Raw genomic sequence first — 16,098 nt, 5'->3', positions numbered from 1 at the left:
TATACCAACTGAAATTGCCGGTACAATACGCTGCACTGGATAAGAATAGTTACAAATAACGTTATAAATGTTGTCTCCATTTTATACTTTCACAGATAAATGATAATTAATTCTTCTTAAAAGCACTAGGCTAACAAATTAGCGAAGACTATTCAGCGCTTTCCACCCAGCTGCACAATACCCGTAGCAATTGATCAGTTTACAAGTTCCTTGGTGTCTTTTATTGTCGTCTCTAATGATGCCATCCGTTTAGTGATCAAAGGTTAATGAATGATCATAACCGAAGTAATAAACAATGGGTGCCATGGTTTCCACGAAAGCAAATCGTCAAATCTTCATGGATGCCCTCCAAAGGTCATCCAGCTAGTGCTTCACCCCAGTTACGATCTAGAAAGAACTAGACTGGCCTAGTCATAAAAATTTTCGTATACATTTTATGGAAAATCAAGCTCAAACAGATACGCAGAATACAGACACGAGTTCTAGGTCTAGCTGAAACCGATCTCGTCGTAAGTCTTGGGCATTTCTAAGTACTTCTCGAAGTAATAACAACAATTTGGTGAAAATCCTGTTTAAATATTATCTTTTAAATTTAAACTTGAAACGAAAAACATAAAATAGGCAAAGAGCATCCAGACCAATACTTAAATGAATTTGCATGTTAATCAATAGAAGAAACTGATCGGATTATCGAGAAGTTCACACTATCATAAGAGGCTGCACAGTCCTAACTTCCATTTATATAAGATTTGTTATTCATCCTTAGATTGATAACAGTCCTAACTTCAATTCATATCAGATTTGTTATTCATCCTTAGATTGATAACAGTGTTAATGGTAACTGTTTATTATAAGTATCTTTGTCGGAAGCACATAATGTTTTGAGAGAGAGAGAGAGAGAGAGAGAGAGAGAGAGAGAGAGAGAGAGAGAGAGAGTACAGTATATTGTAGATCGGGAACATCATAAACACTAATTATCACTGACAAAAGCAGCACATCCACATTTACCACATTACCAATTAAAACTCATATTGTCTTCTTAACATTCAAATCTACAATAAAGTACCACTATTCACAATAACGATAATAGTAACATTACTCATATAACGATGTATAAGAAACTGATGTTCAATGTGCAACCTAAACACTGATTTGTATTCCTCAACTGACGAAATTCCTCCAAACATTTTACGACCCTCTGCCATGCACATAATTACGTATTAATAACTCACATCGAGGTATTGTGAGTCAATATAAGAACTCGCGAGCCCAGATTTCCTGACGCTTGGTTCTTACACTCGCCCCCAATACCTACTATATTATTTATATTATTTTCAGACATCTTTGTGGGTGTGTGTGGGAAAATGAAGCAATAATATAAATTGTTCGAAAGGTGCAGATGTTGTTGTCTGAGCACAAGCAAGAATGGAGTGCGATAGGTTGATGATGTGCTCAATTCCAAAGTTCAGGAAGGAAGAAAAGGATAACAGACAAATAGAACCTCGACCGACTGGTGTCGACGAACTCTATCAAATAACTGAATTAATTATTAAATATTAAAACTTTGTTATATTTACTTTTATTTGTCAAGCCTGTACGTTGACTATTCATATTTCATTCTATATCAGAGTAAGAAACTCAGCTATGGCTACGTGCAAATTCGACGTAAAATTTCTAGACCAACAAAAAAAAATATACACAACTGCATCGTCTGGGAGCAAGGTGATGCTTCGCCAGAGTGGGCGACGTGAGGGTATTATGGTGAAATCTCTCTCTCTCTCTCTCTCTCTCTCTCTCTCTCTCTCTCTCTCTCTCTCTCTCTCTCTTCACATGGGCAATCTCTTCAGTAGAACTATGGTAGGTTTAAGAAGGCCTTTTGTCTTCATTCCTACAAGTGAGTTCATAACCTCGAGGCATTGGCAGTACTCTAATCGATCTATTCTGGCAAACCTCTATTATTTATTCCAATTCACTATATCAGTAAGTTTTCGTGACTGGGCGGAATGATCATGCAATGAATGCTCAAGTATTTGGCAAGAACTCTGCACTGGCAAAAAGAAGAAAAGAAGAAGAAAAAAAAGGTTTATCTGTAAAACAAAGACTTAATGGACCCTTGAAATGAGAGCAGACACCACGGCCGAGTGTGATTATTAAAGCAGAGAGAGAGAGAGAGAGAGAGAGAGAGAGAGAGAGAGAGAGAGAGAGAGAGAGAGAGAGAGAGAGAATCCTCAGCTGTAAAATTCTTATCATCAGACCTGTGCAATAAACCACTGTAACACAGTGACAAGATGTGCCGATGATAAGTATCATACTATCAGCCTAGCATCAACTCCCTCGGTCATGCATGATGAAAAGCTGACCAAAGGACCGCATAAACTAGAAAGCCATATCAACACACTGCTTCCTACCGACCCCCCCCCCCCCTCCCCCCCCCCCCGCCCCTTCCCGCACCACTGTATATGATTCAACCTTTCTGTGTTGTGTTGATAATGATATATTTTTAAGCCAGGTACATAATACGTCAGGTTTATTTGGGAAAGCCATTTGATGACGAGAAAGTCCCGTTCACCTTCTCTCTCTCCACACGAAGTATATATGTAAATCACACCAACATGAGTAAAAGGCCTTTTCATAGGTACATGCTAGAGAGAGAGAGAGAGAGAGAGAGAGAGAGAGAGAGAGAGAGAGAGAGAGAGAGAGCATGTCTTTCATACTCATCTCGCAATGCGGGAGTCTTCACACCTATCAAATTATTGTGAATGCTTTGTTACGCAATTTTTTTATGACTGGGACTTAATATGCTATCAGTGAACTGTACTTTTTCCATAAATAAATATTTCAAGATGATTTCCAATAATAAAATCACGCCTCTTAACCAAATCATGAGTTCCTTACTGAGCTGATTTTTACATTTTTTTTTCCAGTATATATTAAAAAATCTTAGCAACTAAACTAAATTATAAAAACGTACTTCAGATAACTCTAAGTAATGTTACGTAAGACGCGTCTATTTGTCAGGGATCGATATCTTCTATGCGGAGATGTATGCGCTAACTGTTCACTGTGATATATTTGCTGGCTTCACTTCGGACATCCCTACCCAAGTTTGACGTCACTTGGCAATATTACCACCAAAACTAAAAGATATTTATTTTACCTTTACTCTGTTAATTAAGGCTACTTTTTACCTCAAAGATGAGAGTATTCATAACAATACATTTTAAAAATTAGCTAAATGATAACTAAGTTTTAGCCAAACAAAGAAAAAATTGGCACCGTCAAAATCCCTTTCACACCCTTCATTTGATTAGTCCTCCATTTATATTCCAAGACAGACTCTACGTACATAAAAACAAATTAACAGCACAATTGTGTTATCACATTGCAAGCTTAATCAACACCCAGAATTCTCCTATTATAATAAAAAATGGGCGAATTACTTAACAAAAAATAGCACATGTGGCAACCAAAACTAGCCTCGCACGTAACCTTCACTCCACAGGACATATATGGAAATCAAAAATATATTTTTTATAAATAAAATTACAGGACTATAAACTATAACTACCACTGCTATATAAATGGGGTTAATATTTACCAATTGTGGCTATATGATGAACATTCCCGTTGCTGGTGTGGTTGGACTTGACAACCATTTTGATGGGTTCCGAAGACGAAACAGCTTGATTGTTCGTCGACATGATGCTTCACAGATGTCAATACACTACTAAGCTAAATGAATTAGTGTTAAACGAGTTAAAATTAAGGTTTAAACGGGGTTTGATGTAAGTATACTTGGAGCTTTGGTGGGCTTGTGTGGATGCGACAGAGCCCTCCCTCAACTTAGCTAAAAATCGATGGTGGAAGCATATTAGACCCCAACGCGCATGGGGTTTCCTGGCACCCTGTAAAGAATTTAGACCTTTATGTCTTCAGCCGTTAAGGTATATATTTCATTGTTATCTTCAAATAACTGGTCTCTGCGTCACTTCGTAGATAAAGGCTTTGTATTTACCTATCATCGTTTTGTGCTTAGCAAAGTATATAAATGAGTATTTTTTACAAGAGGCAAATAAAGATTCTTGATAATTATGGTATATTTCAATGGAAAATTCCATCGGTGAGGCGGTTGTCAATGCGCCTGCGCAAGACGTGACTGCATCAAAGGCATTTGAATGTTTTCAGAACGTAAAAGAAATTACTAAAATGGTTAGTCTATATATATATTTCATTACCGTTACATGATTCCATTTTCAGAGCAATTTTTCAGTTATAATAAGAATTTAAGGTTGATAGCTCTAGTAGTCACGGAAAATTTAATCTTTATTTAGGAATTGTGGCGAGGTAGTGAACGATCAGTAAAAATACTAGACGAATGATATTGGGAACGAGTTTTGGGGTCTGCCCATCCTGCGCGGAGCAATGAGGAGGCCGATATGGGATATGTTGACAGTTTTGAAAAGGCTTAGTTGAGGTCTGTGAATTGAATCTTAGTACAGACAAGACCATAATTAAAATACACCTTCTAGGAGAATATATTTTCCGATGATAAGATGTCTCAAATTCACGGACAGAAATGTCCTGTAGCACGTAACAAAATGATGATGATATTAACGTCAGGGCACTGAACAGCTGTATAACTGATTGTGCTGAATTGATTTTTTGTATGATTTCTTTATCAAAATGGCATCAGTTACCAAAAATTCTACAATTTATATTTATTCATACAAACGCAGATCTTCAAAACGGTTAAAATAAGCTATAAAGGTACATGCATTCACCGGAGAATGCTCATATATTTACACCAGGTTTTTCAGCTCGGGGGAATGGCGCATTGCTTATGTCAACAGCGTCGTGGCCGCGGGCACGACATTGAAAATGACTCAGGCCGAGCCATAATAAAAGATTCAGGTGGTACCGCAGGCGACAGAGCCAGGTGTTGGGAATACAAGGGGCCAAAGTAAAAAATAAAACATTCCAACAGAGTATATAGTGCTGGAATCTACGGAGAGAACAATGATTTACAAGTCAATGTTAAACATTATTAAAGGCAGCTGATCATCATGTGATCTCTTCCAAAGGAAAGAAGAAAAATCCTTATCATTCTCAGACTGGTGAACTGGGGATGAACCCTCATGCAGAAAACTTACACAACAATCTCTTGATACTGTAGTCTGAAGGTACATTTACGGCTCACCAATATGGTGACTATTGTTACATATGCTGTGCCATTTTCAAACGATTTGAGTGGGCTCTCGCTCTTCAAAGACATTGCACTGAGCCAAGCAACGTCAACGCGTCGTCAAGACGCTGTTAGTTATCTCCCACTGATTGTTCTCCGGTAAAAAGGTAAATAGTGAAGGACGGGCCGTTAAGCCAAGACCACCGAGATACTCGGTGGTCTTGGTTAAGCACGGAATTCTTCCATGCACATAACGTGTTTTCAGACTTGTGCCAGAGTGTCCAAAGATTAATAAATAGCTTGGTAAATCGAAGTAAATAAATGCAGGTAAAAGTGAATTTTGGGCAAGTAGTTCAATTAGACTAAGAGGGACTCGGAGTAAATCAAACAAAGGCCTTAAGAATTCCAGGCAAATTAATTAGGCCAAGGAATTCAAGTAAGTTCCGATCAAGATAAAGTCAAGACAAAGTGAGTACTAAAATTAATGGTAAATAAACAGGCAGGCCTAATTTTGGCTAAATATTCAATTCTTTCCCACCGTTATCCCTGCATTAAGGGACTGGTTGCCTAATGCACCTTCTCCACTGCCTTCTATCAAGGCATCATCCTCTCTCCATATCTTCCTTCACTTTATCTCGCCATCTAATTCGCTGTCTCCCTCTCGATCTTCTTCCTCTAACAGCTTCCTCCCAAGCCCTCTACACTCTCTCCTTGTCATCCATCCTCAACATATGCCCAAACCATCTCAGTCGTGACTCTCTTAATGCCACTTTAATCTTTACTAAGCCTGCCCTTCTTATTTCATCATTTCCCAATCTCTCAAGCAGCAATATTCCCATAATCCACCTCAGCATTCCCATCTTTGTTCTCTCAAGCTTTACTTCCTCTTTTCTTCTTAGAGCCCATGTTTCTGCTCCATACATTAACACTGGTCTTATTACTGTGTTATAGATCTTGACTTTTAGCTTGATTGGCATTTTCTTATCACATACCACTCCAGCTACCTCTCTCCACTTCCCCCATGCAACTTTTATTCTACTGTCAACTTCAGCTTCACATCCTCCCTCTTCGCTTAAAGTAGAGCCTAAGTATTTAAACTGTATTACTATTCTGTCTCTGTCTTCCCCACTGCTCAGTAAAACCTTTGTTTTATTCACATTCACCTTTAAGTCACCCCTCTCTAAAGACTCCTGCCACTCTCCAACCCTTCTCTGTAGGTCCTCATTTTCAGCAGTAATCACCAGATCATCGGTGACAACACCCACAGCTCTTCATTCCTGATCTCTTCACTCAACACATACATGAACAGCACAAACAAGAATGGGCTTAACGCTGACCCCTGGTGTAATACAACACTAACTTCAAAGTTTTCTGTTTCCCCAACTGCTGTTATCACTTTTGTGCTCGTTCTTACATATATCATCTCGACCAGCCTAACCAACTTTCCTGGGACTTTCCTTTTCCTTAAACACCAAAAACATCACTTCTCTTGGGATTCTATTGTATGCTTTCTCTAGGTCTATAAATGCACAATAGAGCTCCTGGTTTCTCTTTAGCCTCTTTTCCTGTAGCTGTCTTACTATGAATATGACATCCACTGTCTCTCTTCCTCTCATGAATCCATACTGTGGTTTTCCAATCGTTACGATCTCTCTTAATCTATCATCCAGTATTCTCTCTAAAACTTTCAATCCATGCTCTGTTAGTTTAATTCCATTATAGTTACCACAATCCATGACATCTCCCTTTTGCTTGTATATATATACCATAGACTCTCCTCCCAGTCCCTTGGCATTTCTTCCTCTTCACATATAGCTTTTAATAAATCCAGCATCCATTTCTCCCCCTCTGTACCTAGTAATTTGATTATTTCAATTAGGAACTCCAATATACCTGGTGATTTACCATTCTCCATTTTCCTTAATGCTCTCTTCCCTTCTTTATCCTGTATCTCCATCACTGTTCCCTCCACCCTCTTTGCTTTCCCTATCTCCTCACTCTCATTTTCAGTATTTAATATATATATATAGATATATATATATATATATATATATATATATATATTTTTTTTTTTTTTTTTTTTTTTTTTTTTTTTTTTCTTTTTAAAGGTAAATAAAGTGTGGGGGCGGACGTGTTGGAGGTCTCTCTTGCATTTCTTCACAGAAAAGAAGGGTTTTTTGCCTTTGGTGATTATACCTCTTATAGTAAGCAATGTGTTAATAGTGTCTCCACGTAATACCTGGCGCGTAAGCTGGAGAGTGTTGTGCAATTGCAGATATACTAATATTCTTTCTGCTCCAGTCAGTGCCTTGGAAATCTTTCAAATCACAACTACTTGAGGCCTATTGGTCCTGGGAAATGGGTAAAAGAATGCAGTGTAAGTGTTAGTGCTTGAGCCTTCCCTTACCACAAAAATGTCATCCGACCAACCTCCAACCGTTGCGCAAGTGACCCTGGCACCTACCGGTGCATGTGCCCCACACACAAGTTCCGTGCTCGTGAACAATTGTCTTTACTATATACAATACCAATCGAACCGTTCCGACGTCGAGTCTGCTATACATTCTGTCAGTGATGCCTTCTCCGATGAGGAAACCAGAGTTGCATATACGAAATGCAAAGATCTGATACTAGAGAGCATTCTCAAGGAGTGATCTGCGAAGAACTTGTCCTCTCACAAGAAAATATCATATATCACTGCTCGGTGGAAATCTACGCCGATGATCCTTATTATCTGCTTCCAAAGGGGCCAGCTGACCTAAGCCTACCTGCGGTGTACCACATGGCAGAAAATGCCTTCCAAACAGCAAAATCTCTCTCAGAAATAATTGGAAAAAAATCGGAAAAAATCGAGGAGACAAATGATAAATCATCAAGAATCTGGGATGTGATCAAAGGACTACAGGAAATCCTAGACAGTCTTAAAACGGTGGAAACAAATGATCTCACACGGATCTGGGATGCGATCAAAGGAGTGCAGGGATCGATAGACAATTGCACAGATAGCCACCAGACTCCTATGAATGCGGTATCCAGTTTTTCCTCGCCTCACAGCAACACGGAATTCCCCCATCACCTAAAGGCCGTTATGAGGGGACTGTTGGTCTCCCAACCTCTTCTCACTCCCCAGTGCCTCCGGTGGAAGATAGATCTCCGGTGATGGTTACCAACCCTCGCAATCGTCCCCTACCTATCTCTTCCCCCCAATCCCCCATCGTAGATGCAGATGAGAGTGATCGTGAGGGGTCTGGCGGCTGGCAGATACAAACAAGTAGAAAGAAGAGAAGAATCTCTTGTTTGGCCGCTGGACCGGAGCCCAACGTTCGTGTTTCACCTCGCCCGACACCTGAGAAGAGATGTCACGTAGTAAGTCACAATCTGCGCTCATCGGTGACACTAGACGCCATAGTGGAGAGAGTCAAGTTTCTCAATGGCTCTGACCCACTCATCTCTCACAAACTCCCATGCAGAAGTAAACATAAAGTAGTTTACAGGATTACCTGCCTATTTTAACACCTCGACGTTCTTAAAGGAGAGAAATTTGGTCCTAATATATTAGTTTCAAGATGTAACCTAATCCGGGAACCAACCATCCCCAAGGGAACTTACTGACACTCCAACCAGGGTCATTTCCACCGCAAATGCCAGCCAACCCCCCCAAGCAAGTGACTGCCCACTCCCCCTGACTATCCCCCATCCACCCAAATGATCAGCACATTCATCTCCCATCTTCGTTAGTAGCCAAGGATACATAAACATAATCTCTTGGAATATTTTTGGCCTCAAGCGGAACATTCCTCTCCTAAACATGTTCGGCAAAAACTTCAAAGGCATCATTGCATTGTAATAAACGCTCCTCTGGCCACATGACCTTGCCATCTGCGATTCAATTCATGAAGACTTCAGAACCTTCTCGACTTCATCGATGCAAGTTACAGATCAAATCATAGCTGGGGCTTCAAGTGACAGTAGGGAACTCTAAAATCCTAATAATTAATGTATTAATGTTTATATGCCATGGGAAAATAACAATAATTTTGATCATTACTGCATGATCCTAGGGGAGTTACACAGTATTATTCATGATTCTCCTGCTGATCATATTTGTATAATCGGGGACCTTAATTCTCACCCCACAAAACAATTTTATAATGAACTTACTCGCTTCTGTCAAAATCATGCTCTCCAAATTAGCGATGTAATGCTCCTCCCTCCCTCCTCCTATTCATATGTACATAATAGAGCGGACGCTATTACAACCTCCTGGCTGGACCACTGCATCACATCTCCACAACTTCATGATTCTAATATGACCTGCAATATTCGCTATGATCTTGCAACGGGCTACAATCACATCCCATTACAGGTGTCATTCAGTACCCCATCCCTCCCTACCATGAACCCCCGAACTGATCGCCCACCAGCAGTAAACTGGGACATTAAAGACAACAGAAAATCAGATACTTTAGGGCGACCACGGAAACCAGGTTGCAGTCAATAGTTCAACCAGCAGACGCCTTACTTTGTACTAACATAAATGGTAGAAATGACTACCACAGGAGGGATCTGAATGAATTCTATTTGAACATAATCTCCGCTATGCTTGCTTTGGGCAGGACTGCCTATAGATTTCGTCAAGGTAATTCTCGTAATATACCTGGATGGAATGACTTGGTTAAAGATCTGTATACATACTCAATAGAAATGTTTTTACTGTGGAGGCAAAATGGTAGCCCGAGGGAAGGACGCACTGCATTACTAATGAGACAGGCGAGAGTGCAGTTCAAACTTGCTCTTAAGCACTGCAGGTTAAATGAAAAACAACTAAGAGCAGATGCAATGTCTAGAACCTTAGAATCTGGTGATTATCCTCGTCTTTGGAAAGATATTCAGTCCTTAAATCCCAAAACTAAAAAGCTCAATTGCACAAATGATCAAGATTCCTGAAGGGATATAGATAACCTCCTTACTGACAACATTCAATTTCATTTTGCAGACCACATTATGCCAGGTAACATCAGCGATGCCATAAACAGCCTACCTAATAATAAATCGCCCGGCTGTGATGGTCTTCCCAGAGAGGCTTTCAAATTCTGCCATCCGATAATTTACATTTTGCTAACTGCCCTATTCAATGCGTGCATAATTCAACGGTTTCTTCCAGACTCCCTACTCTTAATTCACTTGATACCATTAATCAAAAACAAGCTAAAGGATGCAACTGACCCTGGCAACTACCGGCCGATTGCAATCACAACGATCGCATTGAAGATACTTGAGTCGGTTCTTCTAGTGAGACTTCTCCCCTTTCTACACACCACTGACAACCAGTTCGGGTTTAAGGCAAACCACTCAACCGACACTTGCATCTACATACTGAAAGAATTGCTGAACAACTACCTATCATCAGCCTCTTCTGTTTTCCTTTGTTTTGTAGATGTGAGAAAAGAATTTGACAGAATAAACTACCTGAAGCTCTTCCTGAAGCTGCATAAAAGGGGCATACCCCTATATCTAATTGGCATTTTACATTGCTGGTTCTCCACACAGCAATTCTGTGTCAAATGGGGTAACGTATTATCGTACACCTTCGGCTCCCTAAATGGACTTCGGCAAGGGGGCATTCTCTCTCCATACCTGTTTGATACGTACACACACTCCCAATCGGATGTACTGTCAATGAAACAACTATAAACAACCTCTTTTATGCCGACGATATGGTTCTGATTTCCCCATCAGTGCAAGGTCTCCAACGACTCATCGACACTTACCGCCAATATGCAGAGGATTTTGATATAATCTACAATGAAACCAAGATCCAATGCATGTCGCTGCTCCCGATATCGCTTAAGCATATTACAGAACCACAAATTTTCCATTGGAAACCATCAACTGGAATTTGTGCACGAATTTCCGTATTTGGGTCACATTATCACTGATGACCTAAAAGATACGGCAGACATTGAACAGAGGTGTCGTAAACTGTGCATCTGGCAACATGATTGCAAGGAGGTTTGCCTTCTGTCACCGAGACGTGAAACTTCTGCTCTTTCACTCGTACTGCTACAGTATCTATGGGTGTTCCCTCTGGACGAACTATAACCGAAAGACCATGAGACGCATCACTGTTGTGCACAATGACATTCTGAGACGCCTCACAAACACTCCCCACTACCGCTCCGCCACACAGATGTCCATAGAAAGCCACCTGTACAATTTAAAAATCATTGTTAGGCGTACAATATCCAGTCTAGTAACTCCAGTGGGAAACAGCAGCAACTCGCTCATACAAAGCATCCTAAGGAGTGAAGCAAGAAGAAGATCTAAATTGTGGGAAAGATGGGAAAATGAGGCTTTTGCCCCATAAAGGACTTAATCTCTGTATTGGCAAGATGTCATCTGCAGATTTTGTCATTATTATATTTATTGCTGATATTTTAATTTTTCATTATTACTGTCGTGAATTTCGAACTGATCATTCGAAATCCCTGCCATTTAACCTAACAAGTGTTGCGTTAAATTGGGGCAAGACTGAGGTATCTCGCGGGCGATTCAATGAACAGAAAGCTGTCCAATACACGACGGTTAAGACGCAATTCCTAAATGCATGGCGGGGAAGGAGCGCGTCTTATAGTAAGGAAGACGTTATGAATTTTCATTAATAAATATAATTTGCTAATCACTAGTACGAGATAAATTATCTATGTAGAGATTTGGAGCCAAGGACTCCGTAGCCATTCAAGAATTTGCAGATTACGGCCTTCAGCCAGAACTTTGAGTCAATTCCTTGATCCTAAATGATAACGTAACTGTCATATTTCACATTCAGGAGTAAAATAGATTAAGTAATTTCCGTAATGTCTAAATAAACGATGATTCCCGCCTGAATTACAAGGATTCTGTAGTTCACGCAGGAAAGTGTAAGTTTCTTTTGAAGAAGGGTGAAGTGACGCTTCATTCCTGCCCAGACCCTGAACCGTGTAAGTACCGTGAAATTTGTGTGTCTCTCAATTCTCCGACTCCCAGCTATCGCTGTGCTAGGTCGAATTCCGTCGTAACTGTAAGTTAACTTTATCCACGTATAGATGTGTCATCCCTGCGACGAGGGACTCGATTTATGCAGCAAACATCCGGGCACGAATCATAAAAAAAAAAATAATAATAAAAGTCGAAGAAAATCCCGACATTTGGTCCTTCGAACCGGATGACAAGTGCGCTCTAGAGCTTGAATGGAAATTTCAATAAAGTATGGTCTATAGGGTAGCCCTGATAGGACACAGACAGCTCCCACCAAATCTGCCACAGTGTTCAGATAACCAGATTGAGATCTATAGAAGGCCAGGAGGTCTGGTCAGTCAATTTTTAGATAGTAGTCTATCATTCTGGCAGAGACGGTATGAGTTGGTCGTGTTATATATAGGAGGAAACGACCTAGCAATCGATCACTCCAAAACCGTTTGGGATAATTTACGTACTCTTATTGATCGCTTGAGGAAAATTTGTGAAATAATTGCTATCTGCGACGCAGAGATCAGAGAGTATCTCCCTTATAATCGTTTTGCTATAAATTCTGTTGAATATGTCAAAAAAGTAAAGAACTTTAATGCGAGAATCTCCAAATACTGCTACAAAAGAAGTCGGTACGGAGTCCGACACTTGCCTATGAACTCTCGTGCCTACCACAAAGGCAAACAAAGGGACGGAGTCCATTTTGATTCATAAATCCGTAACGCATTCCTCAATTGTTTAATGAGATTAATCAGGAGAGAGAGAGAGACAGACAAAATAACTAGGCTCAGCTTGTTCCAATGTGCAATTAGCCCCACGTGCCACTAGTCTTCGCACCCCGTCTTCCTAACGTAAGTAAAACCCTCATTTCCAAGTTTGCATAACACCCCCCTAAGAAGTAGAATAAATAATACAAAATGGCAGTGGCTACGATTGTTCACATCGAGGCTTCGCTGAGACTCACAGCGGACTTACTCGCCGAATCACAGCGTGCGTTAGTAGAAACGTATCCTGAGAGCATGTACCAAAATTTGGTCACGCAGTTGAGACAAGAAGAAGGTCAGCTTCGAGAGCTGTACAAACGTCAAGTCGTAAAGTTAGAATCTAACTTAGATGCCAGAATCAGGCAAACCTTAGCAGAAGCTGTGCGAGCTTCTACCCTTTTGTTGAATCGAATCGATAAACTGAAAGTCACTCAGACAGGGAATGTTTCCCTCCCCAAATTGAAACCGCTGCCTCTCCCCACTTTTGAAGGGGAAGTGCAGGAATATGCTTCTTACAGAGAATTGTTCACGATCCACGTGGATCGAAGGGCAGATTTGGACGACGTTTCCAAATTTACTTACTTGTTAGGGACTCTGGGCAGGGATCGGCTTAGGATCGTTAAATCCCTAAGTGTAACCGCCGCGAATTACCAGGTAGCGTTAGATCTCTTGGATAAGCAATATGGTAATGTACACCAAACGCTCGTGATCTTGCATCGAAAACTTGCCAACATATTTGTACCCTCGTTGAACCCCGTAGAGCTGAAGAAGTTCAGGTTTGAGTTAACAGTGATCATCGAGCAAATAAAGAGGCTCAGTACTAATGGTATAGGCCATGGCATGGTCATGAGCCTTATCAATCAGAAGTTGTTAGAAGGTAAGCTCTATCGAAAGGTGGTCGAACACCTCAGAAAATGCGACTATAGTTTAGAAGAATTTTTTGAAGCTATAGACTTCATAATTCGCATATTGGAAGATGACGCATTACAGCGAGGCGAGAAATTAGAATCTGATAAGAATAACGATGTCAGCGTTAGACCAAAAACGAAACCTATGCAGAATAATTCTTGTCCCTTTTGCAATGAACGGCACCCGCCTCACGGATGCCGCCGAGTAAGTGACGTGGCTGCCACAGCGTGCGTTAGTAGAAACGTATCCTGAGAGCATGTACCAAAATTTGGTCACGCAGTTGAGACAAGAAGAAGGTCAGCTTCGAGAGCTGTACAAACGTCAAGTCGTAAAGTTAGAATCTAACTTAGATGCCAGAATCAGGCAAACCTTAGCAGAAGCTGTGCGAGCTTCTACCCTTTTGTTGAATCGAATCGATAAACTGAAAGTCACTCAGACAGGGAATGTTTCCCTCCCCAAATTGAAACCGCTGCCTCTCCCCACTTTTGAAGGGGAAGTGCAGGAATATGCTTCTTACAGAGAATTGTTCACGATCCACGTGGATCGAAGGGCAGATTTGGACGACGTTTCCAAATTTACTTACTTGTTAGGGACTCTGGGCAGGGATCGGCTTAGGATCGTTAAATCCCTAAGTGTAACCGCCGCGAATTACCAGGTAGCGTTAGATCTCTTGGATAAGCAATATGGTAATGTACACCAAACGCTCGTGATCTTGCATCGAAAACTTGCCAACATATTCGTACCCTCGTTGAACCCCGTAGAGCTGAAGAAGTTCAGGTTTGAGTTAACAGTGATCATTGAGCAAATAAAGAGGCTCAGTACTAATGGTATAGGCCATGGCATGGTCATGAGCCTTATCAATCAGAAGTTGTTAGAAGGTAAGCTCTATCGAAAGGTGGTCGAACACCTCAGAAAATGCGACTATAGTTTAGAAGAATTTTTTGAAGCTATAGACTTCATAATTCGCATATTGGAAGATGACGCATTACAGCGAGGCGAGAAATTAGAATCTGATAAGAATAACGATGTCAGCGTTAGACCAAAAACGAAACCTATGCAGAATAATTCTTGTCCCTTTTGCAATGAACGGCACCCGCCTCACGGATGCCGCCGAGTAAGTGACGTGGCTGCCAGACGCCGCATTCTACTAAGGAAGGGCCTGTGTTTTAATTGCCTTCAGTCAGGTCACCGTAGTGATAGATGCACTAACCCCAATTCATGTAAAAGTTGTGGAAATAATCATAATACTTCCATTTGTGATAATAGCAGCTTTAGAAAAGCACATTCAGTTCCCTCCACTTCGTCCCGAAGTAATCCCAGTTTAGTAAGTAACAGTCAAGCTACAACCTCCCGCCCTGTAGTAAATGCGATGACCAGGCAGCACGATAGAAACCCCCGTCCGCCCAAAGAGAAAGTAGAATCACAACCGTGTAAGAGCGCTAAAGTAGCCCAAACGTCTAGTGTAGATCTTCCCTGTACGATTTTGCTAACGGCCATGGCCGAGATCCATCACAAGCAGGGGAGTAAACGGGTTCGCTTGTTTTTGGACACTGGGAGTCAACGAAGTTTTATCTCCGCTAAAACTGCAAAGCAGTTAGGCCTACCAGTGGTAGGCAAAGTGGCATTGAACATTGCTCCCTTTGGTTCAGCAGAAATCAGTGGCCAGTATGACGTTGTGAGTTGCTGGGTAGAGATGGGTAATAGAATTGTTCGAATGAAACTAGTTATTCACGAGAACGTAGACGTCCCGATTCATAACGCAGGTTATGTAAGAGTAAGACAACTCCTAGTAGGGAAGGGAGTCACGTTAGCAGATCCTGACAGTAAAAGCGATAAGTTACGGAACGTGCACATTCTTGTGGGTGCAGACTATTTTAATTATTTCATTATTGGAGTAGAAAAGATCGATGGGATAAGTCTTTTTCTGACCCATAATGGCATGTCGCCATATGGGAGAGTGCCACAGTGGCTATTAGAAGGTCACAAGATAGATCATGTGAGAACACTCATGGTATGTAGGGTCGCGAGCGAACCAATTGCGTTTGATGTTGATGAATGGTGGCGTTTAGATACCTTAGGCATCGCCCCATCCGAGCAGTACACTGTCCGCGAAGCGGAAGCTATGCGAAAGGTTTCGCAGAGTGTAACGAAGAAGCCTGAAGGATATCAGGTTAGCTTGCCGTTCCGTTCAGAAGGTAGGCCAGAAACCAACTTTAGAAATGCTGTAGCACAGCT

General features: G+C 41.0%; 1 protein-coding gene across 2 annotated transcripts in view; it reads right to left on the bottom strand.

Annotated features, from left to right (window-relative positions):
• LOC135208646 (UDP-N-acetylglucosamine--peptide N-acetylglucosaminyltransferase 110 kDa subunit-like) overlaps positions 1 to 3,905 on the bottom strand; it is an 81,345-nt gene extending 77,440 nt beyond the window's left edge. For both annotated transcript variants that reach the window (XM_064241034.1, XM_064241035.1), the window contains exon 1: positions 3,599 to 3,905. In XM_064241034.1, coding sequence (XP_064097104.1) covers positions 3,599 to 3,701 — 103 coding nt within the window. In that variant the 5' untranslated portion in view covers positions 3,702 to 3,905. The remainder of the gene's footprint in view (positions 1 to 3,598) is intronic.
• Positions 3,906 to 16,098: the final 12,193 nt, after the last annotated feature.

This window comes from Macrobrachium nipponense, chromosome 35, assembly GCF_015104395.2.
Source record: "Macrobrachium nipponense isolate FS-2020 chromosome 35, ASM1510439v2, whole genome shotgun sequence".
In the NCBI taxonomy this organism is placed as follows: domain Eukaryota; kingdom Metazoa; phylum Arthropoda; class Malacostraca; order Decapoda; family Palaemonidae; genus Macrobrachium; species Macrobrachium nipponense.
Note: the sequence above shows the minus strand (reverse complement) of the source record. Positions and strands in the feature narration are given on the sequence as shown.